The sequence below is a fragment of the Monodelphis domestica genome, chromosome 2, assembly GCF_027887165.1.
Source record: "Monodelphis domestica isolate mMonDom1 chromosome 2, mMonDom1.pri, whole genome shotgun sequence".
NCBI classification, from domain to species: domain Eukaryota; kingdom Metazoa; phylum Chordata; class Mammalia; order Didelphimorphia; family Didelphidae; genus Monodelphis; species Monodelphis domestica.
In genome coordinates this window covers 323282996-323306393 of record NC_077228.1, presented here as the reverse complement: position 1 = coordinate 323306393, position 23398 = coordinate 323282996, and the positions used below count along the sequence as shown (strand labels likewise).

Below are 23398 nucleotides of genomic sequence, written 5' to 3'. Positions count from 1 at the left end.
GAAAAATAAACATGGACAAAAGGAAATATACCTTCTTCTCAGCAGCACATGGTGTATTCACAAAGATTGACCATGTACTAGAGCATAAAAACATTGCAAACAAGTGCAAAAGAGCAGAAATAATAAATACAACCTTTTCAGAACACAATGCAATAAAAATAATAATTAGTAAGGATACATAGAAAGTCAAATAAAAATGTTATTAGAAATTAAATAGCTTCACTTCCGGTCAAGATGGCGGCTTAGAGAAAGCTAAAGTTCAGATCTCCGGAAAACCCTTCCCGACCGATCTCAAACTATAAGCTCCTAAGGCGCCGAAATTCAAGACGATCAACAGCATAAACCCTGGGAATCCTCCTCCTGGACCTGGACCTGGATCAGAAGGTATGGCCCCCCTCAAAAGCCAGAACCTGAGATCACTTGGACCTAAGGGGTAGGAGCGCAGAGTCCAAGGCTCTGGGAAGCTGCAGCCCCGCTCAGAGAGCAGGGTCGTCTGAAACAACAACAACCCTCAGGGCCTTCTATCCGAGTCCCAGTGAAAGTCACTGCCCTGGAGCTCGCCCCGCAGAGAGCAGGCTTGTCTGAAACAACAGCAACCCTCAGGGCAGGCAAGATAGCCTCACGGGCTGGATCCTGCTATCCAAGTCTCAGTGAAAGTTACTGCCCTCGGAGCTCCGGGAAGCCGCAGCCCATCCCCTCGCAGGCCGAGGAAACAGCCTCACGGCCAGCTATTCTGAAGGCAACTTCTGGAAAGCAACCCGACCCAGAGAGCCGGGGGAGAGTGTGCCCCCCTGGTCCAACCCTTCCACTCCAGTTCCAGTGAGGCATACTCAATTTAACCCAGGGAAACCTCATAGAACCGATAATCTGCCCAGGACTAAAGCCTCTGAACACCAGACAGAGATAAGAAAAGCTAATCCTCCAAATTCAGAGATGGCAAACTCCACAGAAGCACAGAAGCCCCAAAATACCAAGAAAAATAAGAAGAAAGGGGCGACTTTGGACACATTCTATGGAGCCAAAATACAAAATACAGAGGAGATAGAAGATGATATACAAGAAAATGCTCCAAAATCTTCCAAAGGAAATGGAAACTCTCCACAAACCCATGAAGAATTTGAATCAGAAATGACCAAAAAGATGGAAGCCTTCTGGGAGGAAAAGTTGGAAATAATGCAAAAGAAATTCACGCATCCACAAAACCGGTGTGATGAAACTGAAAAGGAAAACCAGGCTTTAAAGGCCAGAATCAGGGAGCTGGAAGACAACGATCGTGTAAAAGAGCAAGAATTAATAAAGCAAAGCCAAAATACAAAGAAATTAGAAGAGAACATAAAATATCTCACCAACAAGGTGACAGATCTGGAAAAGAGAGGGAGAAGAGATAATTTAAGAATAATTGGACTCCCAGAAAAGCCAGAAATAAACACCAAACTGGACATGGTGATACAAGATATAATCAAAGAAAATTGCCCAGAGATTCTAGAACAAGGGGGCAATACAGCCACTGACAGAGCTCACAGAACACCTTCTACACTAAACCCCCAAAAGACAACTCCCAGGAATGTAATTGCCAAATTCCAAAGCTATCAAACAAAAGAAAAAATCCTACAGGAAGCCAGAAAAAGACAATTTAGATATAAAGGAATGCCAATCAGGGTCACCCAAGACCTTGCAAGTTCTACTCTGAATGATCGTAAGGCATGGAACATGATCTTCAGAAAGGCAAGAGAGCTGGGTCTCCAACCAAGAATCAGCTACCCAGCAAAACTGACTATATACTTCCAAGGGAAAGTATGGGCATTCAACAAAATAGAAGACTTCCAACTTTTTGCAAAGAAAAGACCAGAGCTCTGTGGAAAGTTTGATACCGAAAATCAAAGAGCAAGGAATACCTGAAAAGGTAAATATTAAGGAAAGGGGGAAAATGTTATCTTCTTCTTTTACTCAAACTCTCTTCTATAAGGACTACATTTATATCAATCTATGTATACTAATATGTGGGGAAAATGTAATGTATAAATAGGGGGTAAAGAAAGACCAAATAGAATAATCTTTCTCACACAAAGATTCACATGGGAAGGGGAGGGGAAAAAATCTCCTATAAGAAGGAGAGGAAGAGAGGGTTTTTTTTTTACTTAAACCTTAATCTCAGGGAAATCAACTCTGAGAGGGTAAAATATCCAGATCCATTGGGATCTTGAATTCTATCTTACCCAACAAGGGTAGGGAGAAGGGAAAACCAAGGGGGGGAGGGGGAGAGGGAGAACAAAAAGGGAGGGAAAGAGAGGGGGGAGGGGGAGGGAACAAAAAGGGAGGGACTAAAAAGGGAAACATCAAGGGAGGGGACAAGGGGGACTGATTCAAAGTAAATCACTGGACTAAAGGGTAGAGCCGAAGAAGAAAAGGTTAGAATTAGGGAAGGCAATCAAAATGCCAGGGAGTCCACAAATGACAATCATAACTTTGAACGTGAATGTGATGAACTCACCCAAAAAACGTAGACGAATAGCAGAATGGATTAGAATCCAAAACCCTACCACATGTTGTCTTCAAGAAACACACATGAGGTGGGTTGACACCCACAAGGTCAGAATTAAAGGATGGAGTAAGACCTTCTGGGCCTCAACTGATAGAAAGAAGGCAGGAGTGGTAATCATGATATCTGATAAAACCAATGCAAAAATAGACCTGATCAAAAGGGATAGGGAAGGTAATTATATTTTGTTAAAAGGGACTCTAGACAATGAGGAAATATCATTAATCAACATGTATGCACCAAATAATATAGCACCCAAATTTCTAATGGAGAAACTAGGAGAATTGAAGGAAGAAATAGACAATAAAACCATACTAGTGGGAGACTTAAACCAACAATTATCAAATTTAGATAAATCAAATCAAAAAATAAATAAGAAACAGGTAAAAGAAGTGAATGAAATCTTAGAAAAATTAGAATTAATAGACATATGGAGAAAAATAAATAGGGATAAAAAGGAATACACCTTCTTCTCAGCACCACATGGCACATTCACAAAAATTGACCATACATTAGGTCACAGAAACATAGCACACAAATGCAGAAAAGCAGAAATAATGAATGCAGCCTTCTCAGATCACAAGACAATAAAAATAATGATTAGTAATGGTACATGGAAAATCAAATCTAAAACCAATTGGAAATTAAACAATATGATACTCCAAAACCGTTTAGTTAAAGAAGAAATCATAGAAAAAATTAATAATTTCATTGAGGAAAATGACAATGGTGAAACATCCTTTCAAACCTTTTGGGATGCAGCCAAAGCGGTAATCAGAGGTAAATTCATATCCCTGAATGCTTATATTAACAAACAAGGGAGAGCAGAGATCAATCAATTGGAAATGCAAATGAAAAAACTCGAAAGTGATCAAATTAAAACCCCCCAGCAGAAAACCAAACTAGAAATCCTAAAAATTAAGGGAGAAATTAATAAAATCGAAAGTGATAGAACTATTGATTTAATAAATAAGACAAGAAGCTGGTACTTTGAAAAAACAAACAAAATAGACAAAGTACTGGTCAATCTAATTAAAAAAAGGAAGGAAGTAAAGCAAATTAACAGCATTAAAGATGAAAAGGGGGACAGCACCTCCGATGAAGATGAAATTAAGGCAATCATTAGAAATTACTTTGCCCAATTATATGGCAATAAATACACCAATTTAGGAGAAATGGATGAATATATACAAAAATACAAACTGCCTAGACTAACAGAAGAGGAAATAGAATTCTTAAATAATCCCATATCAGAAAATTAAATCCAACAAGCCATCAAAGAACTTCCTAAGGAAAAATCCCCAGTGCCTGATGGATTCACCAGTGAATTCTATCAAACATTCAGAGAACAGTTAATCCCAATACTATACAAACTATTTGACATAATAAGCAAAGAGGGAGTTCTACCAAACTCCTTTTCCGACACAAACATGGTACTGATTCCAAAACCAGGCAGGTCAAAAACAGAGAAAGAAAACTATAGGCCAATCTCCCTAATGAATATAGACGCAAAAATCTTAAATAGGATACTAGCAAAAAGACTCCAGCAAGTGATCAGAAGGATCATTCACCATGATCAAGTAGGATTTATACCAGGGATGCAGGGCTGGTTCAACATTAGGAAAACCATCCACATAATTGACCACATCAACAAGCAAACTAGCAAGAACCACATGATTATCTCAATAGATGCAGAAAAAGCATTTGATAAAATACAACACCCATTCCTATTAAAAACACTAGAAAGCATAGGAATAGAAGGGTCGTTCCTAAAAATAATAAACAGTATATATCTAAAACCAACAGCTAATATCATCTGCAATGGGGATAAACTAGATGCATTCCCAATAAGATCAGGAGTGAAACAAGGATGCCCATTATCACCTCTACTATTTGACATTGTACTAGAAACACTAGCAGTAGCAATTAGAGAAGATAAAGGAATTGAAGGCATCAAAATAGGCAAGAAGGAGACCAAGTTATCACTCTTTGTAGATGACATGATGGTCTACTTAAAGAATCCTAGAGATTCAACCAAAAAGCTAATTGAAATAATCAACAACTTTAGTAAAGTTGCAGGATACAAAATAAACCCACATAAATCATCAGCTTTTCTATATATCTCCAACACAGCTCAGCAGCAAGAACTAGAAAGAGAAATCCCATTCAAAATCACCTTAGACAAAATAAAATACCTAGGAATCTACCTCCCAAGACAAACACAGGAACTATATGAAAACAACTACAAAACACTGGCCACACAACTAAAACTAGACTTGAACAATTGGAAAAACATTAACTGCTCATGGATAGGATGAGCTAATATAATAAAAATGACCATCCTACCCAAACTTATTTATCTATTTAGTGCCATACCCATTGAACTACCAAAATACTTCTTCACTGATTTAGAAAAAACCATAACAAAGTTCATTTGGAAGAACAAAAGATCAAGGATATCCAGGGAAATAATGAAAAAAAAAAACCACATATGATGGGGGCCTTGCAGTCCCTGACCTTAAACTATATTACAAAGCAGCAGTCATCAAAACAATTTGGTACTGGCTAAGAAACAGAAAGGAAGATCAGTGGAATAGACTGGGGGAAAGCGACCTCAGCAAGACAGTATACGATAAACCCAAAGATCCCAGCTTTTGGGACAAAAATCCACTATTCGATAAAAACTGCTGGGAAAATTGGAAGACAGTGTGGGAGAGACTAGGAACAGATCAACACCTCACACCCTACACCAAGATAAATTCAAAATGGTGAGTGACTTAAACATAAAGAAGGAAACCATAAGTAAATTGGGTAAACACAGAATAGTATACATGTCAGACCTTTGGGAGGGGAAAGGCTTTAAAACCAAGCAAGACATTGAAAGAATCACAAAATGTAAAATAAATAATTTTGACCACATCAAACTAAAAATCTTTTGTACAAACAAAACCAATGTAACTAAAATCAGAAGGGAAACAACAAATTGGGAAAAAATCTTCATAGAAACCTCTGACAAAGGTTTAATTACTCATATTTATAATGAGCTAAATCAATTGTACAAAAAATCAAGCCATTCTCTAATTGATAAATGGGCAAGGGACATGGATAGGCAGTTCTCAGATAAAGAAATCAAAACTATTAATAAGCACATGAAGAAGTGTTCTAAATCTCTTATAATCAGAGTGATGCAAATCAAAACAACTCTGAGGTATCACCTCACACCTAGCAGATTGGCTAACATAACAGCAAAGGAAAGTAATGAATGCTGGAGGGGATGTGGCAAAGTAGGGACATTAATTCATTGCTGGTGGAGTTGTGAACTGATCCAACCATTCTGGGAGGCAATTTGGAACTATGCCCAAAGGGCGACAAAAGAATATCTACCCTTTGATCCAGCCATAGCACTGCTGGGTCTGTACCCCAAAGAGATAATGGACAAAAAGACTTGTACAAAAATATTCATAGCTGCGCTCTTTGTGGTGGCCAAAAACTGGAAAACGAGGGGATGCCCATCAATTGGGGAATGGCTGAGCAAATTGTGGTATATGTTGGTGATGGAATACTATTGTGCTAAAAGGAATAATAAAGTGGAGGAGTTCCATGGAGACTGGAACAACCTCCAGGAAGTGATGCAGAGTGAGAGGAGCAGAACCAGGAGAACATTGTACACAGAGACTAATACACTGTGGTATAATCGAACGTAATGGACGCCTCCATTAATGGCGGTGTAATGTCCCTGAACAATTTGCAGGGATCCAGGAGAAAAAAACACTCTTCATAAGCAAAGGATAAACTGTGGGAGTGGAAACACCGAGGAAAAGCAACTGCCTGAATACAGCGGTTGAGGGGACATGACAGAGGAGAGACTCTAAATGAACACTCTAATGCAAATATTATCAACAAAGCAATGGGTTCAAATCAAGAAAACATCTAATGCCCAGTGGATTTACGCGTTGGCCATGGGGGGTGGGGGGGAGGAAAAGGAAATGATCTATGTCTTTAACGAATAATGCTTGGAAATGATCAAATAAAATATATTAAAAAAAAGAAATTAAATAATACAATTATCCAAAATCAGTTAAAAAACAATCATAGAAAAAATAAATATTTTCATTGAATAAAATGAAAATTATGAGACATCTTTTCAAAATCTATGGGATGCAGCCAATGCAGTACTTGGGGGGAAATTTGTATCCTTGAGTTAATATATTAATAAATTTGTGAGGGCAGAGATCAATGGATTGGGTATGCAAATTAAAAAACTACAAAATGAACAAATTAAAAATTCTTAGATGAAAACTAAATTGGAGATCCTAAAAATTAAAGAAGGAATTAATAAAATTGAAAGTCAAAGAACTATTGAATTAATAAACAAGACTAGAAGCTGGTACTTTGAAAAAAACAAATAAAATAGATGAAGTACAGGTCAATCTAATAAAAAAAAGGAAAGAAGAAAACCAAATAGCCAGTATCCAAGATGAAAAGGGAGACCTCACCTCTAATGAAGAAGAAATTAAGGCAATCACTAAAAACTATTTTACTCAATTATGTTGCAATAAATATGTCTATCTAGGTGATATGGATGAATATTTACAAAATATGAATTTCCTAGATTAACAGAAGAAGAAATAGAATACTTAAATAACCCCATATCAGAAAAAGAAATTGAACAAGTCATCAGAGAACTTCCTCAGAAAATTTCCCTGGGCCTGATGGTTTCACAAGTGAATTCTATCAAACATTAAAAGAACAACTAATCCCAATATTATACAAAGTATTTGACATAATAATCAAAGAAAGAGTTCTCCCAAATTTCTTTAATGACACAAATATGGCACTGATTCCAAAGCCAGGTAGATAAAAAAATAGAGAAAGAAAACTACAGATCAATCTTCTTAATGAACATGGATGCAAAAATCTTAAATAGAAAATAGCAAAAAAAACTCCAGCAAGTGATCTCGAGGGTTATCCACTATGACCAAGTAGGATTTATACCAGGCATAAAAGAATGTTTCAATATTAGAAAAACCATTCACATAATTGACCATATCAATAAGGAAGCCAACAAAAATCACATGATTATCTCAATAGATGCAGAAAAAACTTTTGACAAAATACAAAACTAATTCCTAGATGGACCTTTTCTAAAAATAATAAATGGTATATATTCAAAACCATAAGCAAGCATCATCTGCAATAGAGATAAATTAGAAACATTCCCAATAAGATCAGGAGTGAAACAAGGATGCCCATTATTACCTTTATTATTTAACATTGTACTAGAAAAGAAAAAGAAATTGAAGGTATTAAAATAGGCAATAAGGAGACCAAGCAATCACTCTTTGTGGATAATATGACAGTCTACTAAAAGAATCCTAGAGAATCAACTAAAAATCTAGTGGATGTAATCAACAACTTTAGCAAAGTTGCAGGATACCAAATAAACCCACATAAATCATCAGCATTTCTATATACTTTCAACTCATCCCAGCAGCAAGAGTTAGAAAGAGAAATTCCATTTAAAATCACACTAGACAATATAAAATGCTTAGGAATCTATCTCATGAGAGAAACACAGGAACTATATGAACACAATTACAAAATACTCTCCACACAATTAAAAGTAAATCTACTCATGGGTATGATGAGCAAGCATAATAAAAATGCCAATCCTACCCAAACTAATTTACTTATTTGGTGCCATACCCATCAAACTACCAAAAAACATGTTTACTGAATTAGAAAAAGCAATAAGAAATTTTATTTGGAAGAACAAAAGATAAAAAATATCAAGGGAAATAATGAAAAAATGTGAAGGAAGGTAGCCTAGCAGTACCAGACCTTAAACTGTACAATAAAGTAGTGATCATCAAAACCATATGGTACTAGCCAAGATAGAGAAGGGAGAATCAGTGGAATAGACTTCGGGTAAGTGACCTCAGTAAGACAGTCCCAGCTTTGGGGACAAAAATCCACTATTTGACAAAAACTGCCGGGAAAATTAGAAAAGAGTATGGGAGAGATTAGGTTTAGATCAATATCTTATACTCTACACCAAGATAAACTCAGAAAGGGTGAACGACGAACATAAAGAAGGAAACAATAAGTAAATTAGGTGAACATAGAATAGTATACTTGTCAGATCTCTGGGAAAGGAAGATTTTAAGACCAAGCAAGAGTTAGAAAAAATTATAAAATGCAAAAAAAATAATTTTTATTACATTAAATTAAAAAGTTTTTATATAAACAAAACCAATGCTACAAAAATTAGAAGGGAAACAACAAATTGGAAAACAATCTTTATAACAAAAACATCTGACAAAGATCTAATCACTCAAATTTATAAGGAACTAAATCAATTGTACAAAAATTCAAGCCATTCCCCAATTGATAAATGGGCAAGGGACATGAATAGGCAAATTTCTGTTAAAGAAATCAAAACTATTAATAAGCACATGGAAAAATGTTCTAAATCTTTCAAAATCAGAGAAATGCAAATCAAAACAATTCTGAGGTATCACCTCATACCTAGCAGATTGGCTAACATGTCAGCAATGGAAAGTAATGAATGTTGGTGGTATATGGCAAAATTGGGACATTAATGCATTGCTGGTGCAGTTGTGAATTGATCCAACCATTCTGGAAGCAATTTGGAACTATGCCCAAAGGGCACTAAAAGACTGTCTGCCCTTTGATCCAGCCATAGCACTATTGGGTTTGTACCCCAAAAAGATAAGAAGGAAAAAGACTTGTAGAAGAATCTTCATAGTAATGCTGTTTGTGGTTGAAAAAATTTGGAAAATGAGGGGATGCCCTCTAATTGGGGAATGGCTGAACAAATTATGGCATATGCTAGTGATAGAATACTATTGTGCTCAATGGAATAATAAAGTGGAGGATTTACATGTGAACTGAAATGACCTCCAGGAATTGATGCAGAGTGAAAGGAGCAGAACCAGAAGAACATTGTACATAGAGCCTGATACACTGTGGTAAAATCAAATGTAATGGACTTCTCTACTAGTAGCAATGCAATGATCCAGAACTATTTGGAGGGATATATGAGAAAGAATACTATCCACATCCAGAGGAAGAACTGTGGAAGCAGAAACACAGAAGAAAAACAAGTGCTTGATCACATGGGTTGATAGTGTTAAGACTGGGAAAGTAAACTTAAAAAATCACCCTAGTGTAAATATTAATAATATGGTAATGGGTCTTGATCAATGACAGATATTAAACTCAATGGATTTGAGTGTCAGATATGGGAAGGGGATGGGGAGGGGAGGGAAAGATCATGAGTCTTGTAACCATGGAAAAATATTCTAAATCATCAAATTAAATTAAAGAAAGATCTGTGGGAATAGAAACACAGAAGAAAAACAATGTCTTGATCACAGGAGTCAATGGGGATATGATTGGGGATATAAACTATTTATGATCACCCTAGTGCAAATATCAATAATATGGAAATAGGCCTTGATCAATGACATATGTAAAACCCAGTGGAATTGAGTGTTGGCTAATGGAGGGGTGTGGGAGGAGGGGATGGAAAGAACATGAATCATATAACTATGGAAACATTTTCTTAATTGATTAAATAAAATTAAAAAAAAAACAGCATAACCCCATGCAAGAAGTGAGTGAATGAACCTATTCAAAGATGTGAATGATCAGAATTCTATGTGATTTGGGCATTGTCTTCTTCTTCCCCATGCCATCAAACTCATTCTTATAATTTTCCCTTTGTTTTCAGAGAGAAGCAATGTAAGAGAGGGGCAAATGGATGGACAGCCCAGATAGTAAATGGATACTCATGAAATATTTATTAAAGTAAATTCACTCATGATGGGTAGATCCTAAGTAGCAAATTTATACAAGGTTCCAGATGAGAATCACTTAAAGCAACATACTCTGAATAGTATGTGAGATTGGATCTGAAATCAGATCTTGTTGGCAACAGACCTAGTCCTCTTATAGCTTATAACAATAAAGTAATCCTGAGTAATGATAAAGGAATTGATCCAATAGTCAAAATGTTTGGTTTCTACTCCTGTCTCTTTGACTTACCACCTAAATGAATTTGAAAAATCAACTGATTTCTTTACCTTAGATTTCTCATCTGTCAAAAGTGGATAAAAGGGCACAATGCCATATGTTGTAGGGGATGTGGAAAAATGGAGATGCTAATGGTAGAACTGTGAACTGATCTAGCCATTTCAGAGAGTAATCTGGAATTATGCTCAAAGTGTTATAAAACTGTATATACCTTTTGACCATGCAATACTACTAAGGTTTATTTCCTGAGGGATCAGGGAAAAAGGGGAAAAAATATATGTTCTAAAAGTATTTGTCAATTCTCTTCATGAGGGTGAAAACCTGGAAATTAAAGGGATGCCAATCAGTTGAATAATGTTAAACAAGTTGTGGCATATAACTGTGATAGAATACTCCTGTGCCATTAGAAATTATAAACGTGTTAATTTTGGAAAATATGGAAAGCCCTACATGAAATTATAAAGAAAGAAACGAACAAAACCAAGAGGACATTATATACAGCAACAGAGATATTGTTTGAAGGACTTTTGTATGCTCATCTCCAGAGAAAGAACTGATAAATAGAAATAAATAAGACTTAGTTTTATATATCCTTTCTTTGTCAAACAATAACTTCTGTAATGAGGAGAGAGAACTATATATTTTAATGTAACTAATAATTGTTTTAAAGTAAAAAGTGGTGGACCTAACTGATACCACCCAAATTCTACAGTTCTTTGTAACATTTCTGTATTCTCCAAATTTGAATTCGTCATATTTTTTATAATGGTGCAATATCCCAGACAGCCCAGATGGTTGATTTTTTCTTATCTCATTTTTATCTACTTTTGAAAAAAGTAATTTTGGGCCAGCTGGGTGGCTCTGTGAATTGAGAGCCAGGTCCAGAGACAGGAGAGCCTGCATTTATATCTGGCCTCAGACTCTTCCTAGCTGTGTGACCCTGGGCAAATCACTTAACCCCAGTTGCCCACTCATTACCTCTCTTCAGTCTTAGAACCAATAAGTAGTATTGATTCTAAAATAGATGGTAAGAGTTAAAAAAAAAAAGAAAAGGAAAAAAAAGAAAAAAGTAGATGTAATATTACAGGATTTCAGAATAGTAACAATTATTTTATTATTTATTTTTTGGAGCAAACAAGTCAAGAGGATTTGACAAGCATTATCCAAACCATACTTTTTTGCTTGGTTCCTCCTTACTTCTCACCCCCACCCCCTTTTCCATTTTATGCTAGAGTTATAACACTAGTACAAAGCAGTAGCATAAAAGAACAAAATTTCTCCTCTAAAGTTATTTTCTGAAACCTTTCCTTAATTATATGATCTTTGTGGTTTATACCTGATCCCAAAGAATGAGAAAGAGCTCAACACCCCTCCCTTCTGCTTTTTTCTAAGATGAACCTGTAGTAAGGGTGAGAGGAAATTGTGATATCAGTTGAAAAAAAGAGGTAAATGAGAAAGGAAGGAGACAGTGGCTTGAAGAAATTATCAGAAGAATTAGGAACAGCAGCTAGTGGGTCAGTAGTACAAAGCATGAAAGTAGTTTGTTCATTAACCTGCCCTCATTTTATATTTGTTCTTTTCCACATATTGTTCAGATTTTTAGGATATTGGATCATTGCAAAGCAACATGGCCAGGCAGAAGTGGGGTTAGTGTGATTTCAGAGAGGTGTTTAATCTGTTTAATCAGAGAAGTAGTTTGACCTCCCAAGGGGTAGCCAGTAACATGCAATCTCTAACCATAGGTTTATTTACTCTTTAGCAGGTTCTAAATAGATGGCTAAATGACTGAAAATTTACACTACCTAAACAAAGTATAAAATATAATAAAGTCTAAAATAAAAAATAAAGGGTTGGTTCTAACTGGACTACACAGAGAAACTAATGAAGGGGGCAGTGGGTGTGATTCTTATAACTTATGGTCCTCTTTTTCTAATGTGTTGCTTTAGATGATGGATATCTAAATATAATAGCCATGAATTTATTTTCTTTGATATATCACTGAAATGAATTTAAAAACAATGTCTTAATAAGCATTCCGTTAATAAAACAAGTGGCAATTACTTAAGCTTCTTAGGGTTTCCTTTTAAAATGTTATTAGAATACAAATGTTCCTTGCTAGAAATAAATTGTTATAATTTAGAAAAATGCAACTATTTAGAACAATATTTTTGTCATTGACTAGGAAACATCATTGATTGCTCCTGCCCCTCTTGCACCCCTGGAGCATCAGCCAGACTGAGGCTTTGGGAGGGGGGAAAGGAGAGAGGGAGACAATTTAGATTTTATAATTTTGGAAAATTTAAGTTGAAAATTCCCAATTTTCCAGAGATATTGGAAGATTATCTCTAACTGGAGGATAGAGAGGTCAAGAGTAGCCCCCTTTTTAAAACTTATTTTTTAATTCAAAGATATTTACTTTTTTCAATCACAAAAAATGGGAATTTTCAACTTAAATTTTCCAAAATTATAAAATCTAAATTGGTTCCCTCTCTCCTTTTCCTCTTCCATCTTGGAGCTGGTAAGCAACTTGCTCTGGATTATACATATATTATCATGGAAAAATATATTTCCATACTTGCCATTGTTGTAACAGAATACTCATATAAACCCCCCCCAAATAAAACCATAAACAAACTAATGTGAAATTGAAAAAGTTACTTTTCAAAATTTCTATGTATGCCTTATGATTTTGTTCATGAAATTTTTTAATATGAAAAATTAACGAATTGTTTCGCACAATTATTGCTTATTTACATGTATTTGTCTGAAGCATTCTTAAGATAGTAAACTATTTGTTTTTGAAATATGGTATAATTTTGGAACCTAATTAATGATGTCTGGACTTCTGTTGAAATATAAGTAAGCAATAGTCATCAAAAGGTTTTTAGCAAACATGCCATAAAAAAGATAATTTATGAAACTTAACTTTACTTAAAAAACTGGGCAATATGTATCCCTCCCCCCACTATAAATACTCCATTTTTAAGTGGAAAAATATAGTTTTATTATTGCTATTTTACCTTGGAATATTGCTCACGATCAAGTTCTTGGCTAGAACCAGACCCAGTTGTCTGTTTATAGCGATGTACTTTCATTTTCATCTGTCTTGTTCGCTCCTCCACTACTAAGCTTGCTGTAAAAACACACAATGGAAGTCCATCAAAAGATGTAGGCCACCTTTTAAAGAGCTGAATAATTTAAGACTTAAATGTTAATGTCCAATTAAATGAACTCAAGAAATATTTCACATGACAATAAGCTGGACAATATGCAGTTTACAACGCTATTGAATGTCAATCTAGAGATGAATGGAATCTGAATCACACAGGACTGGACACACATGTTAGTAATTTACAATAAGTACCCTAAGTTTTGTCTGAAGGAATATACTGTAAATGCTCCTTGAAATGATCATGTGAAAGCAAATTAGTTTTAAATTTGTTATTCTCTTACTAGTTATTCACTTACTAGAAGGACATCTAAGGAGAAAGAGTAAGTCTATACAATAACATCATACAAATATGCACATGCATGAACACACAAACACTATGTCACTTAGCTTATCCCCATAAACTAGCTCAAATAATCAGCATTTACTATTCTGAGACATTATTAAGTCATGAATGTGATTTCTATTTGTGATTCTTGGTCATTTCCTAATAGTGGGTTGTGTGTGTATATATGTATGTGCATTTGTGTGTTTACATATGCACCAGCTTAGGATATTGTGGAGAATGGGATCATTCATGAAAAAAAGAAGAACACTTTCCTATAGACTTGATTGTAATATCCAAATTGGGTGTATGAAAATTTTAATTAAAAATATAGTTTAAAAGATTTGCTTTTCTTTCTTTGAATTAGAGCATGTATTGAAATGCATTCCTCTAAAAACATTTTTCCTTCCAAAATAGCAATATTTATTGTAATTTCAGGAAAGGATTTCTCCCTTGAAGATAATAACATCTTCTATTAAGAAAATCATCACAATCACCAATAAGTATGCTGACTCTAAGGACATACTCCCTTGGTGCTTCTATTTTTTAAAGAAATGAAGATGTAGAACTGAAAAAATCATGGTTGCATATCCATTCCACTCTTCTAAAGACTCATACTTCATCTGTTCAGGATCAATACATATTTTTGTCACTTAATGGCAGTTTTGAGGACTACTTTACCTCTGGTACAAATTATCTCTCAGATCTCTTCTGAATCCTCTGTAGAACCTCACATATAATAGGCACTTTAAAAATACTTGTTGGTTTTAACTAACTAGACAGGAAGCCTTCCCTAAGACATCTGGACACTTCAGAATACCAAAGAAGCTTTTATCATATTTGGTTAAACTGACTACTGAATTAATTTCATAGCAGCCAATGGTCTGGACAAAACGTCTAGCTTTAGAGGTTGGAAGTTCTAGGAACAAAACCCATCTTTAACATTTACCAACTGTGTGACCATGGGCAAGCCATTTGACCTCTCTTACCCTTTTTTTCTTTTGCATAAAAGGGAGATAATAATAGCAATAGTAATAGTTTCACTGATTGATTATAAGGCTCAGATGAATTAATGCATATAAAGTGTATTGCAATCTTCTAAGAACTCTATAAATGCCAACTATTATGTCCTAAGTACCCTATCAGACTAAACTTACAATCTATATAGTTGAAAGATGACCAGATTTCATAAAATTACAGAAACTAAGAGTTGGAAGTTACATTAGAGGACATCTTATCCAACCTGAACATTAAAGGAATTCCATTATAATATACTCAAAATGTGGCCATCCATCCTCTCTTTGATTTGGCTTATCATAAAAAAAATAGTTTTGTGTGCCGCAACTACCTCTTACTACCTGCATGACCTTGGATAAGTTAATTGAATGAACAAAAGACATTCATTAAATATTTAATATGTGACAAGCACTGTGCTAAGTAGTAGAGATAGAAATAAAATAAAATATAACCCCTGTATGTAAAGGGGCTTATGATTGAGAAGGAAAGGTTTACATTCTAGTGTTTAAACTTCCTGGACCTCAGTTTCCTTATTTGTAAAGTGAATCTAAACTACATAACTTGAGAACCTTTTGTGCTTTAAATCGTTCTGATACAGATAAGTCCTGGACTCGTGCTTTCACTGATATACAAACTCTCAGGTAAGGAAACCAACAACTAATGCAAGTCAGCACTTTCTCTGCAATTTTCAGTCTTAAAGAACTTCCCAGAAACATTGAGAAGTCAAGTGACTTGCTCAGTGTAACACAGTCAGTATATGTCACAGTTGGGATTTGAACTCAGGTCTTCCTGGCTTTGAGGCCTACTCTCTATACTTTCTGCCACATTGACTCTTCTGATTATACATATGAAGGCTAAGTGTTCTATGAGTACCACATATGCAGACCACCCTTTGCTATATATGGATAGAGGAGAGAATATTAGTACCATTGCTGATAAGATGATGGATATTGGAGACTATGAGCACTATTATCATTATGCTCTTTTCTCCTTTTACTTCACCATCATTTCATGGATCTCATGGTCAAAAATTAATAGCACAATGTTCTTTGGTATGTTTCATCACAGTATCATGGAAGCAAAAACTGACACTCAAGATTAATGAATAGCAAAAGAGTTTGTAGTCTCTATTGGTTTTGTTAAGAATCAACTCACTTCTCTAGAGAATGGATTCATAAGTCACAATTTATATATACATATATTTCTGCTGGGAGATACCTTCTATGGTGTGGTGAAAGAAAGGAATAGCTGAGATATTTGGGATATATTCTCTTAAAAATAAATAAAATGTTAAAAGGAATTAGTTCATTTAATAAGTACATAAATTCAAAATGCATTAAATATGACTCAATGAGGAAGCTTTAGTAAAGTTTTCAACTTATTATCTCTGGTTGTCAAATTAGACAAGATCTCTCTGTCCATCTCATAATACTGATAAGTGGTTAACAATGATCCAAACTTGCTTACATCAAATGGTGACAAGATGTAGTGAAAGATGAATAAATTCAATAATATGATATAGTTTTTAATATATTTAACATGAATATAAAATGCTTAGAAAAATTATTTTTACTGAAATTTTATGAGCATTAAGAATGTCAAGTGTGTCTTTAGAGATATTCTGAAGATTCCAGTGATGGGGAGAGATGTGGGAGAGAAAGTAAATATTAAAGAATGTATGTAAAATAGGAAACTTTTCAGATTTTCACAAACACCCCCCTAAATGGGAAGTCATGCCACTTGAGCATTCAGACATATCTCTACACTGAAAAGAGCAGTTGTATGACAAAATAGATATCTCAATTTGAATTAGAATCTTTTTGGGGGGGTTGCCAAAGATTTTATTATATATTTTTCCAATTGCATGGAAAAACTATTTTTGACATTAATTTTTTGACATTTTGCAATCCAACTGAATTAAATAATTTTAAATATTTTTTCATAATGACTACATTTTTACTATAGAATTTTTAAAATTTGTTGAGTCATATTTCCTATTTACATATATTGTGATTTACTTGGATATAATTTATGTTCTTAACTTCTTCCATATCCAAATCTCTCTGTTATTCTGTGTTACTAAGTCTCAGGTCAGTTGAACTCTGCATTAGTTTGTATGAAATAATTCAATTACTCTGAAGCAGGTCTTAATTATGAAATTTTTGGAAGACTGTGTCTAATTAATTTCATCTACGGTTTTTGGGAGAATCAAATGAAATAACATGTGTAAAGTGCTTAATAAATCTTAAACTTTTATTATTATTATTTCACACAATGCCCAACATATCAACAACCTTCAAATGAAAGATTGGAGTGACAATTATCCATTTAAGATTTCTATATGCACAATCATTTTAAAGAATTCCATTGTTATCACTTGACAAATGGAAAATTAGGTATATTAAGCTTATGCTATTATAAGAGAAACAAAGAAATATTAAATAGTTTACAAAGACAACATATTTCAGAATAAGAATTGTTTCAGAAATCAAAGATTGCTGTACTGATACAACGTTATAAATACTTATGTGTTCTTAGAAAAAGATTAGAGATCAAGAATATCTATATCTTGTCTTTAGAAAAATATGTTTGGTGTGAATCTAGTCTTGATTTCTGCGGAATCAGAATTCTAGGCTTATTATATATTTGATCGACTGTATTGTAGTTGTAGCATGAACTTGGAATTTCTGGGAAGATTTCCTGTCAAATTAGATAGTGCTATTCTGAAAGTCCATGGAAATTACTTTTTCTATGGGAAATCTTGCTTTCTTCAGAACAATGGCAGAACTTGTATTATCAGCTATGATTTTCCTCATTTTTGAAATATTTTACTTCTTTCTTAAAACTTCCTAGTGAACTCATGCTTTAAGCTGCTGAACCCCTGTGGTTTTCTCTTGTTTGCCTAAATTATCTTTCTAATTTTATATACCTTCATTAATCTTCCAATGCTCTACAGCTTTGCTAATCCTGTCTAAATCTCTTTGTGTGTGTGTGTGTGTATATATATATATATATATATATATATATATATATATATATATATATATATATATATATATATGCAAATGGGAAGCTTCTCCACAGCATCTATTTCAGTTTCAAAAAGTTCTCCCCTTTGTGTTCATTAAGAGCTACACTTTGATTATGCTGAAATAGCTAAGCTGAGTAAATGACATTATTGACCAATGACAGAACTTTGCTGGTAATTTTATTTTTGATTTATGGTAACAAAATGAGAACTGGTAAAACTAATTACATTATCTTCCCAGTTGTATAATAATTTAATGTGTTTAATATTATCATTATGTTTCATGAGATTAAAAATATTACAATATTTTTCTTATTTGATTTAATGGTTACTCTTCAAAAGAATGTTGTTGTGAATCATAGATTTAATATGTGTAAGATTTATCTTGTCTTATTTATTTATTTCAGTTACCTAAATAATGAAATAATTTCAAATACATTAATAATAATAATTTATTATAAGTTTATGATACTGCCTTTCAAATAGAATAATGAGAAAAAAGGATTAAAGCATTCAATTTAAACTTGTCTGTGAAAGGAAAATATATTCATCACACATTTCAAAAAAGACTTATTTTTAAAGAAAAACAGTGAATTATTCTATTGAATTATCATTTAATAGTGAACCAGCAAAATAAAAAGGGTTAGAAATGTAATAATAATAAGAGAAAGATAATTTAAATGATCTCAATATATCGCATACTCTATATGTTGTTAAATTTTTAGAAGATAAATGTTTGGCTAATCATGTTTATGTTTACATATGATATATGCATATAAATGCATATATTCAACATTGTCTTCAATTAAAGAAAATTAAAAAATTGAAAATAAACTTCTTCAATCTCTAATATTAAATTTACATTTACAATTTTTTCATCCTTTATTTTAAAACTTCCAATACTAAAATATTCTAATAGAGTGCTAGTTTCATTGATATGACTCTTCCTTCTTAAAATGGTGACAGAATTCCATCAAAAGCTGCCCAACTTGTGTAATTTACATCCATACCCTACTGTACATTCACTATAAGAAATCTACCCATTGCCCTGGAGTCCTTTCTAATATTCTCTTCACATTATGTATGGATCCCAGTGGAGCACACAGGCAGGCTTTTCTTTGGTTGTCCCTTGCTCTTACTACTTTACAAACTCCTCATTTTTTTCGGTCATACTTTTTTTCCAAATAAAACTTTTAGATTCTTTCTGAATACTTCTTCTGACAATATTCTGACAATACCTTATTGTTTGCTGATTCCCAAAATTCACTTCATTTAATCATATCAGTCTTCTAAATAACTAATAATTTATAAATAGATTTTTGAAAATGACAGTGACCCAAAAATTATAGTGATTATGATTAAATTATCCTTTACTAGATATAATAATAAGAAATTACTTTCCTTTAAAAATAGAAATATATTTACATTTGAATTATTTGGATTTTTTCAGATATACTTCTTGGTACTTAAAGTTTATTTGGTATACTCATGTAAGTTTAAATTTGATTCTACAATGTAATAAAAACAGACTGTAGATCATTCAATTTCCTTTAAAATAACTTATATATAATTTTATAATATGGCACATTACCAAAAGAGATAGACTTGTAATCAAGAACAACAGTTCAAGTTCTGACTCCCATGCTATTTGTGTGATGATGGGCAAAAGACTTAAACTCTAAGTGCCTCTTGGTAATTCTTAGATACTAAAAATTATATAAATAAGCAATCTGCAAGAAGTCCTATTTCACAAAGTTCTGATTTTTATCTCTCTCTTTCTCTCTCTCTCTCTCTCTTTCTCTCTCTCTCTCTCTCTCTCTTTCTCTCTCTCTCTCTCTCTCTCTCTCTCTCTCTCTCTCTCTCTCTCTCTCTCTCTCTCTCTCTCTCTCTCTCTCTCTCTCCATCTATTTATCTACCTGCCTGCCTCCTTATCTACCAATCTGATACTTAAAAAAGTTTTCATTGTGGAAATATGCTTTAACTTTGTTTTTCATAATGAACATTTTTATTTTTTGAAGGACCAAAAGATTTGTTAAAATGGAATATATAATACACTAATATTCTTTTATATCTACTTGAATTTTTGGATCTTTTTATAAATGGTCTCAAATTAATATAATTCATGTTTGATAAAAAGTCAATAAAATGTTTCATTGTAGATGTTTTAATACCAAGTACAGGTCAATGTTGAAAATTAAATAAACATCGATAGCATCATGTGCTACCAAAGCCCTCCATTAATGCCTGCTCATGGTGTTGAAGTGACCCTAAGTTTTCCAAGTCTATGGCAACAGAGAACAAACTCTGGGAGAGCCTCCAAGTTGGAAGATTTGTGAGTTTAAGGTCAGCAACTGATGTCCATTTTTCCATGGGTCAGATATAAACATATCCAGAAGGTGGGCCCAAAAGTGATAAATTATTTTTGACCATGATGACTCATGAAAAAAGCTTATTAAGACATGAAAACATAGAAACACATCTCAGTGGAGGGAATAAGTATACTTGATGAAAACAGATATTTAAAAGTTTTAAAAGACAACAAAATGGACTTGTTTGAGGTTGCACATTTAGTAAATACCTGAAGCAGGTTTTGTACTGAAGTCTTCTGATTCTTTATTTAATTTTTAATTTTATTTAATATTTAATTTTATTTATTCTTTATTTAATGCTATACAAGGAACCATTAATCTGCCCTGTGAATTTATACTAAAATAATAATCTGGTCTCTTTTCATTTCATATCACATGTCTAAAATATCCCAGTCTCTTCAGCTAGCCATATAGCCAGTTCATTAGGGCTCTTCATCTTAAAAATGCTGTTTGTGTCATCAGAATGTTTCCTTCATGAAAAAATTGTGATTCTGCTACTCACTCTTCACTTGCTTGTACTTGACATAAATATCTTCTTATGCTTTAAAATCTTTTCTTTTGATCTCAATAACATTAAAAGAAAAATATTCCTCAAATTTGTGCCATCGGATCTTTGAGCTTAAAAAGGCAGCAGAGGTCACAGATCCAACTCTATCAATTTACCAGTAAGAAAACTGTAGCATATCAGGTATATTAGCATCTTAAAAGTATTATTGGTGTATTGATATTGTATCTTCTGTGTTCATATACCAGACTCATGGTCATGTTACTTATTGACTATTGTATTTCCAAAGCTTTGGTCCACAGGACAAAAGAATTCCTGAGCAGGACATTATTTGCCACAGGGTCCTAGCTCCCACCTTGTTAGGCTACATTCCTTACCAAGTCACATGTTTGATTAACTTCCTCCTCTTTGATTATCTGTTTGTCAACTGAACCAATGTTAAAACCTATGCCATGTCACATGTTATTTAGCTACCTCCCACTCCACACTCCTAAGTTCTTCAAAAAAAGTTTGGGGACACATGTAGAGCCCTCTCTCTCAATTCCATCAGAGGGGCATGCATGATGGAGCCTATATTTTTTTTAATTCCTTGTATCTGAGTCTTTATTCCTTTGTCTCTCTTTCTCTATCAATCTCTCTTTCTCTCCTCTATCCAATTTCCCTCAGTTTCCAGTCTCCTTCTCAGGTGTCCATCCAAAAAAATATCAATATGTAACTGCAGAAGGTTACAAAAACTAAGGCTTAGAGAGTTTAAGGAACTTGCTAAAATCAACAGTTATTAAATGGAAACTTTATTGGCAAAAATGCAGTTTTGGATCTTTAAATTTACAGTATTTTAATATTTCCATTTATCTCTGCATCTGTGATCTAGAAGAAAGGTAAATAAAATCTTCTGGAAAGAAAAAAATAATATTGTTTATTACTAATCTTTCCACACTCAAAAAATAGATAGGGTAATTGATGCAAAGATTAGGAATTGCCCGATAACATTTTAATTTTTTAAAAATAATATAAATTAGCAAATAAAAACAATTTCCTACCACAACTAGAAAACCCAATGTGTGCAATTGTACTGTAGATTTTTTTTTTGTATTGTGAACAGTAAAACTGGGTATCTTCATTTTGGGAGCTGAATTCAATGAATATAAGTTCACTCAGACACCATACTGTGTGTACACTGTATTCAGACTTGACTTAAAATGAGATCTGAGAAAATCTAATTAAAGTAGAGGTAAAAGATAATAAACCTAATATTTGGAAATTGTTGCAGAGTGAGAAACAATAATGAAAGCCATTGATATTTTAAGACTATGCTTATGAACTTTAATATCTGGAAGAAATAGAGTACTTGATGTGGAGCCTGGAAGATATGAATTTGAATTCTGCCTCAGATATTAGTTATGCAACCTTGGACAGGTCACTTATCCTTCCCTGATTTCAGTTCCTTCTTTTGTAAAAGGGCCTCTTAAGGTTCCTTTCAGATTTAACTTCATTATACTATATTTGAATGATCAAAAAAAAAAGAATCTTTGTAGGTTGAAGGAAACTAAGAAATAGGGAGTTGAAATGACTCATCCATCATCAAGGGGACTATAATTCAGGTCTCCTCATTTCAAATTCAGTGGTTTTCTATTTAAAATGCTACCTAGTATATAGTGAATAATAATTTCATGGTTTATCCTCTTTGTTTGTTGTAGCACTTGTAGGGGAAGGGATCTGGAATGGTTGTGTCATCCATATAGAGAACTTCCTAATCTCTGCTGATAGTTCTACAATTTGTTTCCTGGTACCCTGAGGGGTTAAGACTTGTTCAGGGTGAGAGTATTTGTTAGAGGTGGGATTTCAGCCTAGGTCCTAATATGGAGACCACCTATTTATTCATTATATTGTTGTTGTTGTTGAGTAATTTCAGTAGGATCCAACACTTTGTGACCCATTTTGGGGTTTTCTTGGCCATGATCCTGGAGCTTTTTACCATTTCCTTCTCTGCTTTATTCACTGTAACAATTTTGTTATTAGCACAATGTGCATTGTCAGAGCTAATAAAACATAATAAATGGGTAGTAAAAATGAATATGCAGAAATTAAGCAGGAAACGAAGATGGGAAGGCTTAGGTAAGAGTATGGAATGGAAATGCTGAGGTATCATATCTGAAGTAGGGGTAAATATTGTAGATTGAAAACCTGCTCAGTTCTAGAATATTCTCTCCTGAGTAGAATGGAGGGCTTTAAAAATATTCATGCGATCTGGATTTTTAAAAATCATATTGTCATGACTATTAATAGAAATATGTAATTGAATATGACCATATTTTTCCCCCTCTCCCAGGAATGCAGTTTTCAAGTACAAAGTTGTTGATTTGGATCTTCACATTTGAATTGGACTCA

At 33.7% G+C, this 23398-nt stretch overlaps 1 protein-coding gene across 49 annotated transcripts in view; it reads right to left on the bottom strand.

Moving 5' to 3' along the window:
* The window catches only part of RIMS1 (regulating synaptic membrane exocytosis 1), a 739353-nt gene that overhangs the window by 122059 nt on the left and 593896 nt on the right, over nt 1-23398 (bottom strand). For 43 of the 49 annotated variants that reach the window (XM_056818463.1, XM_056818457.1, XM_056818459.1 and 40 more), the window contains one exon: nt 13618-13730. The exons of the other annotated variants lie outside the window; for them this stretch is intronic. In XM_056818463.1, the coding sequence (XP_056674441.1) occupies nt 13618-13730 (113 nt within the window). The remainder of the gene's footprint in view (nt 1-13617; nt 13731-23398) is intronic. 49 annotated transcript variants of the gene reach the window in all.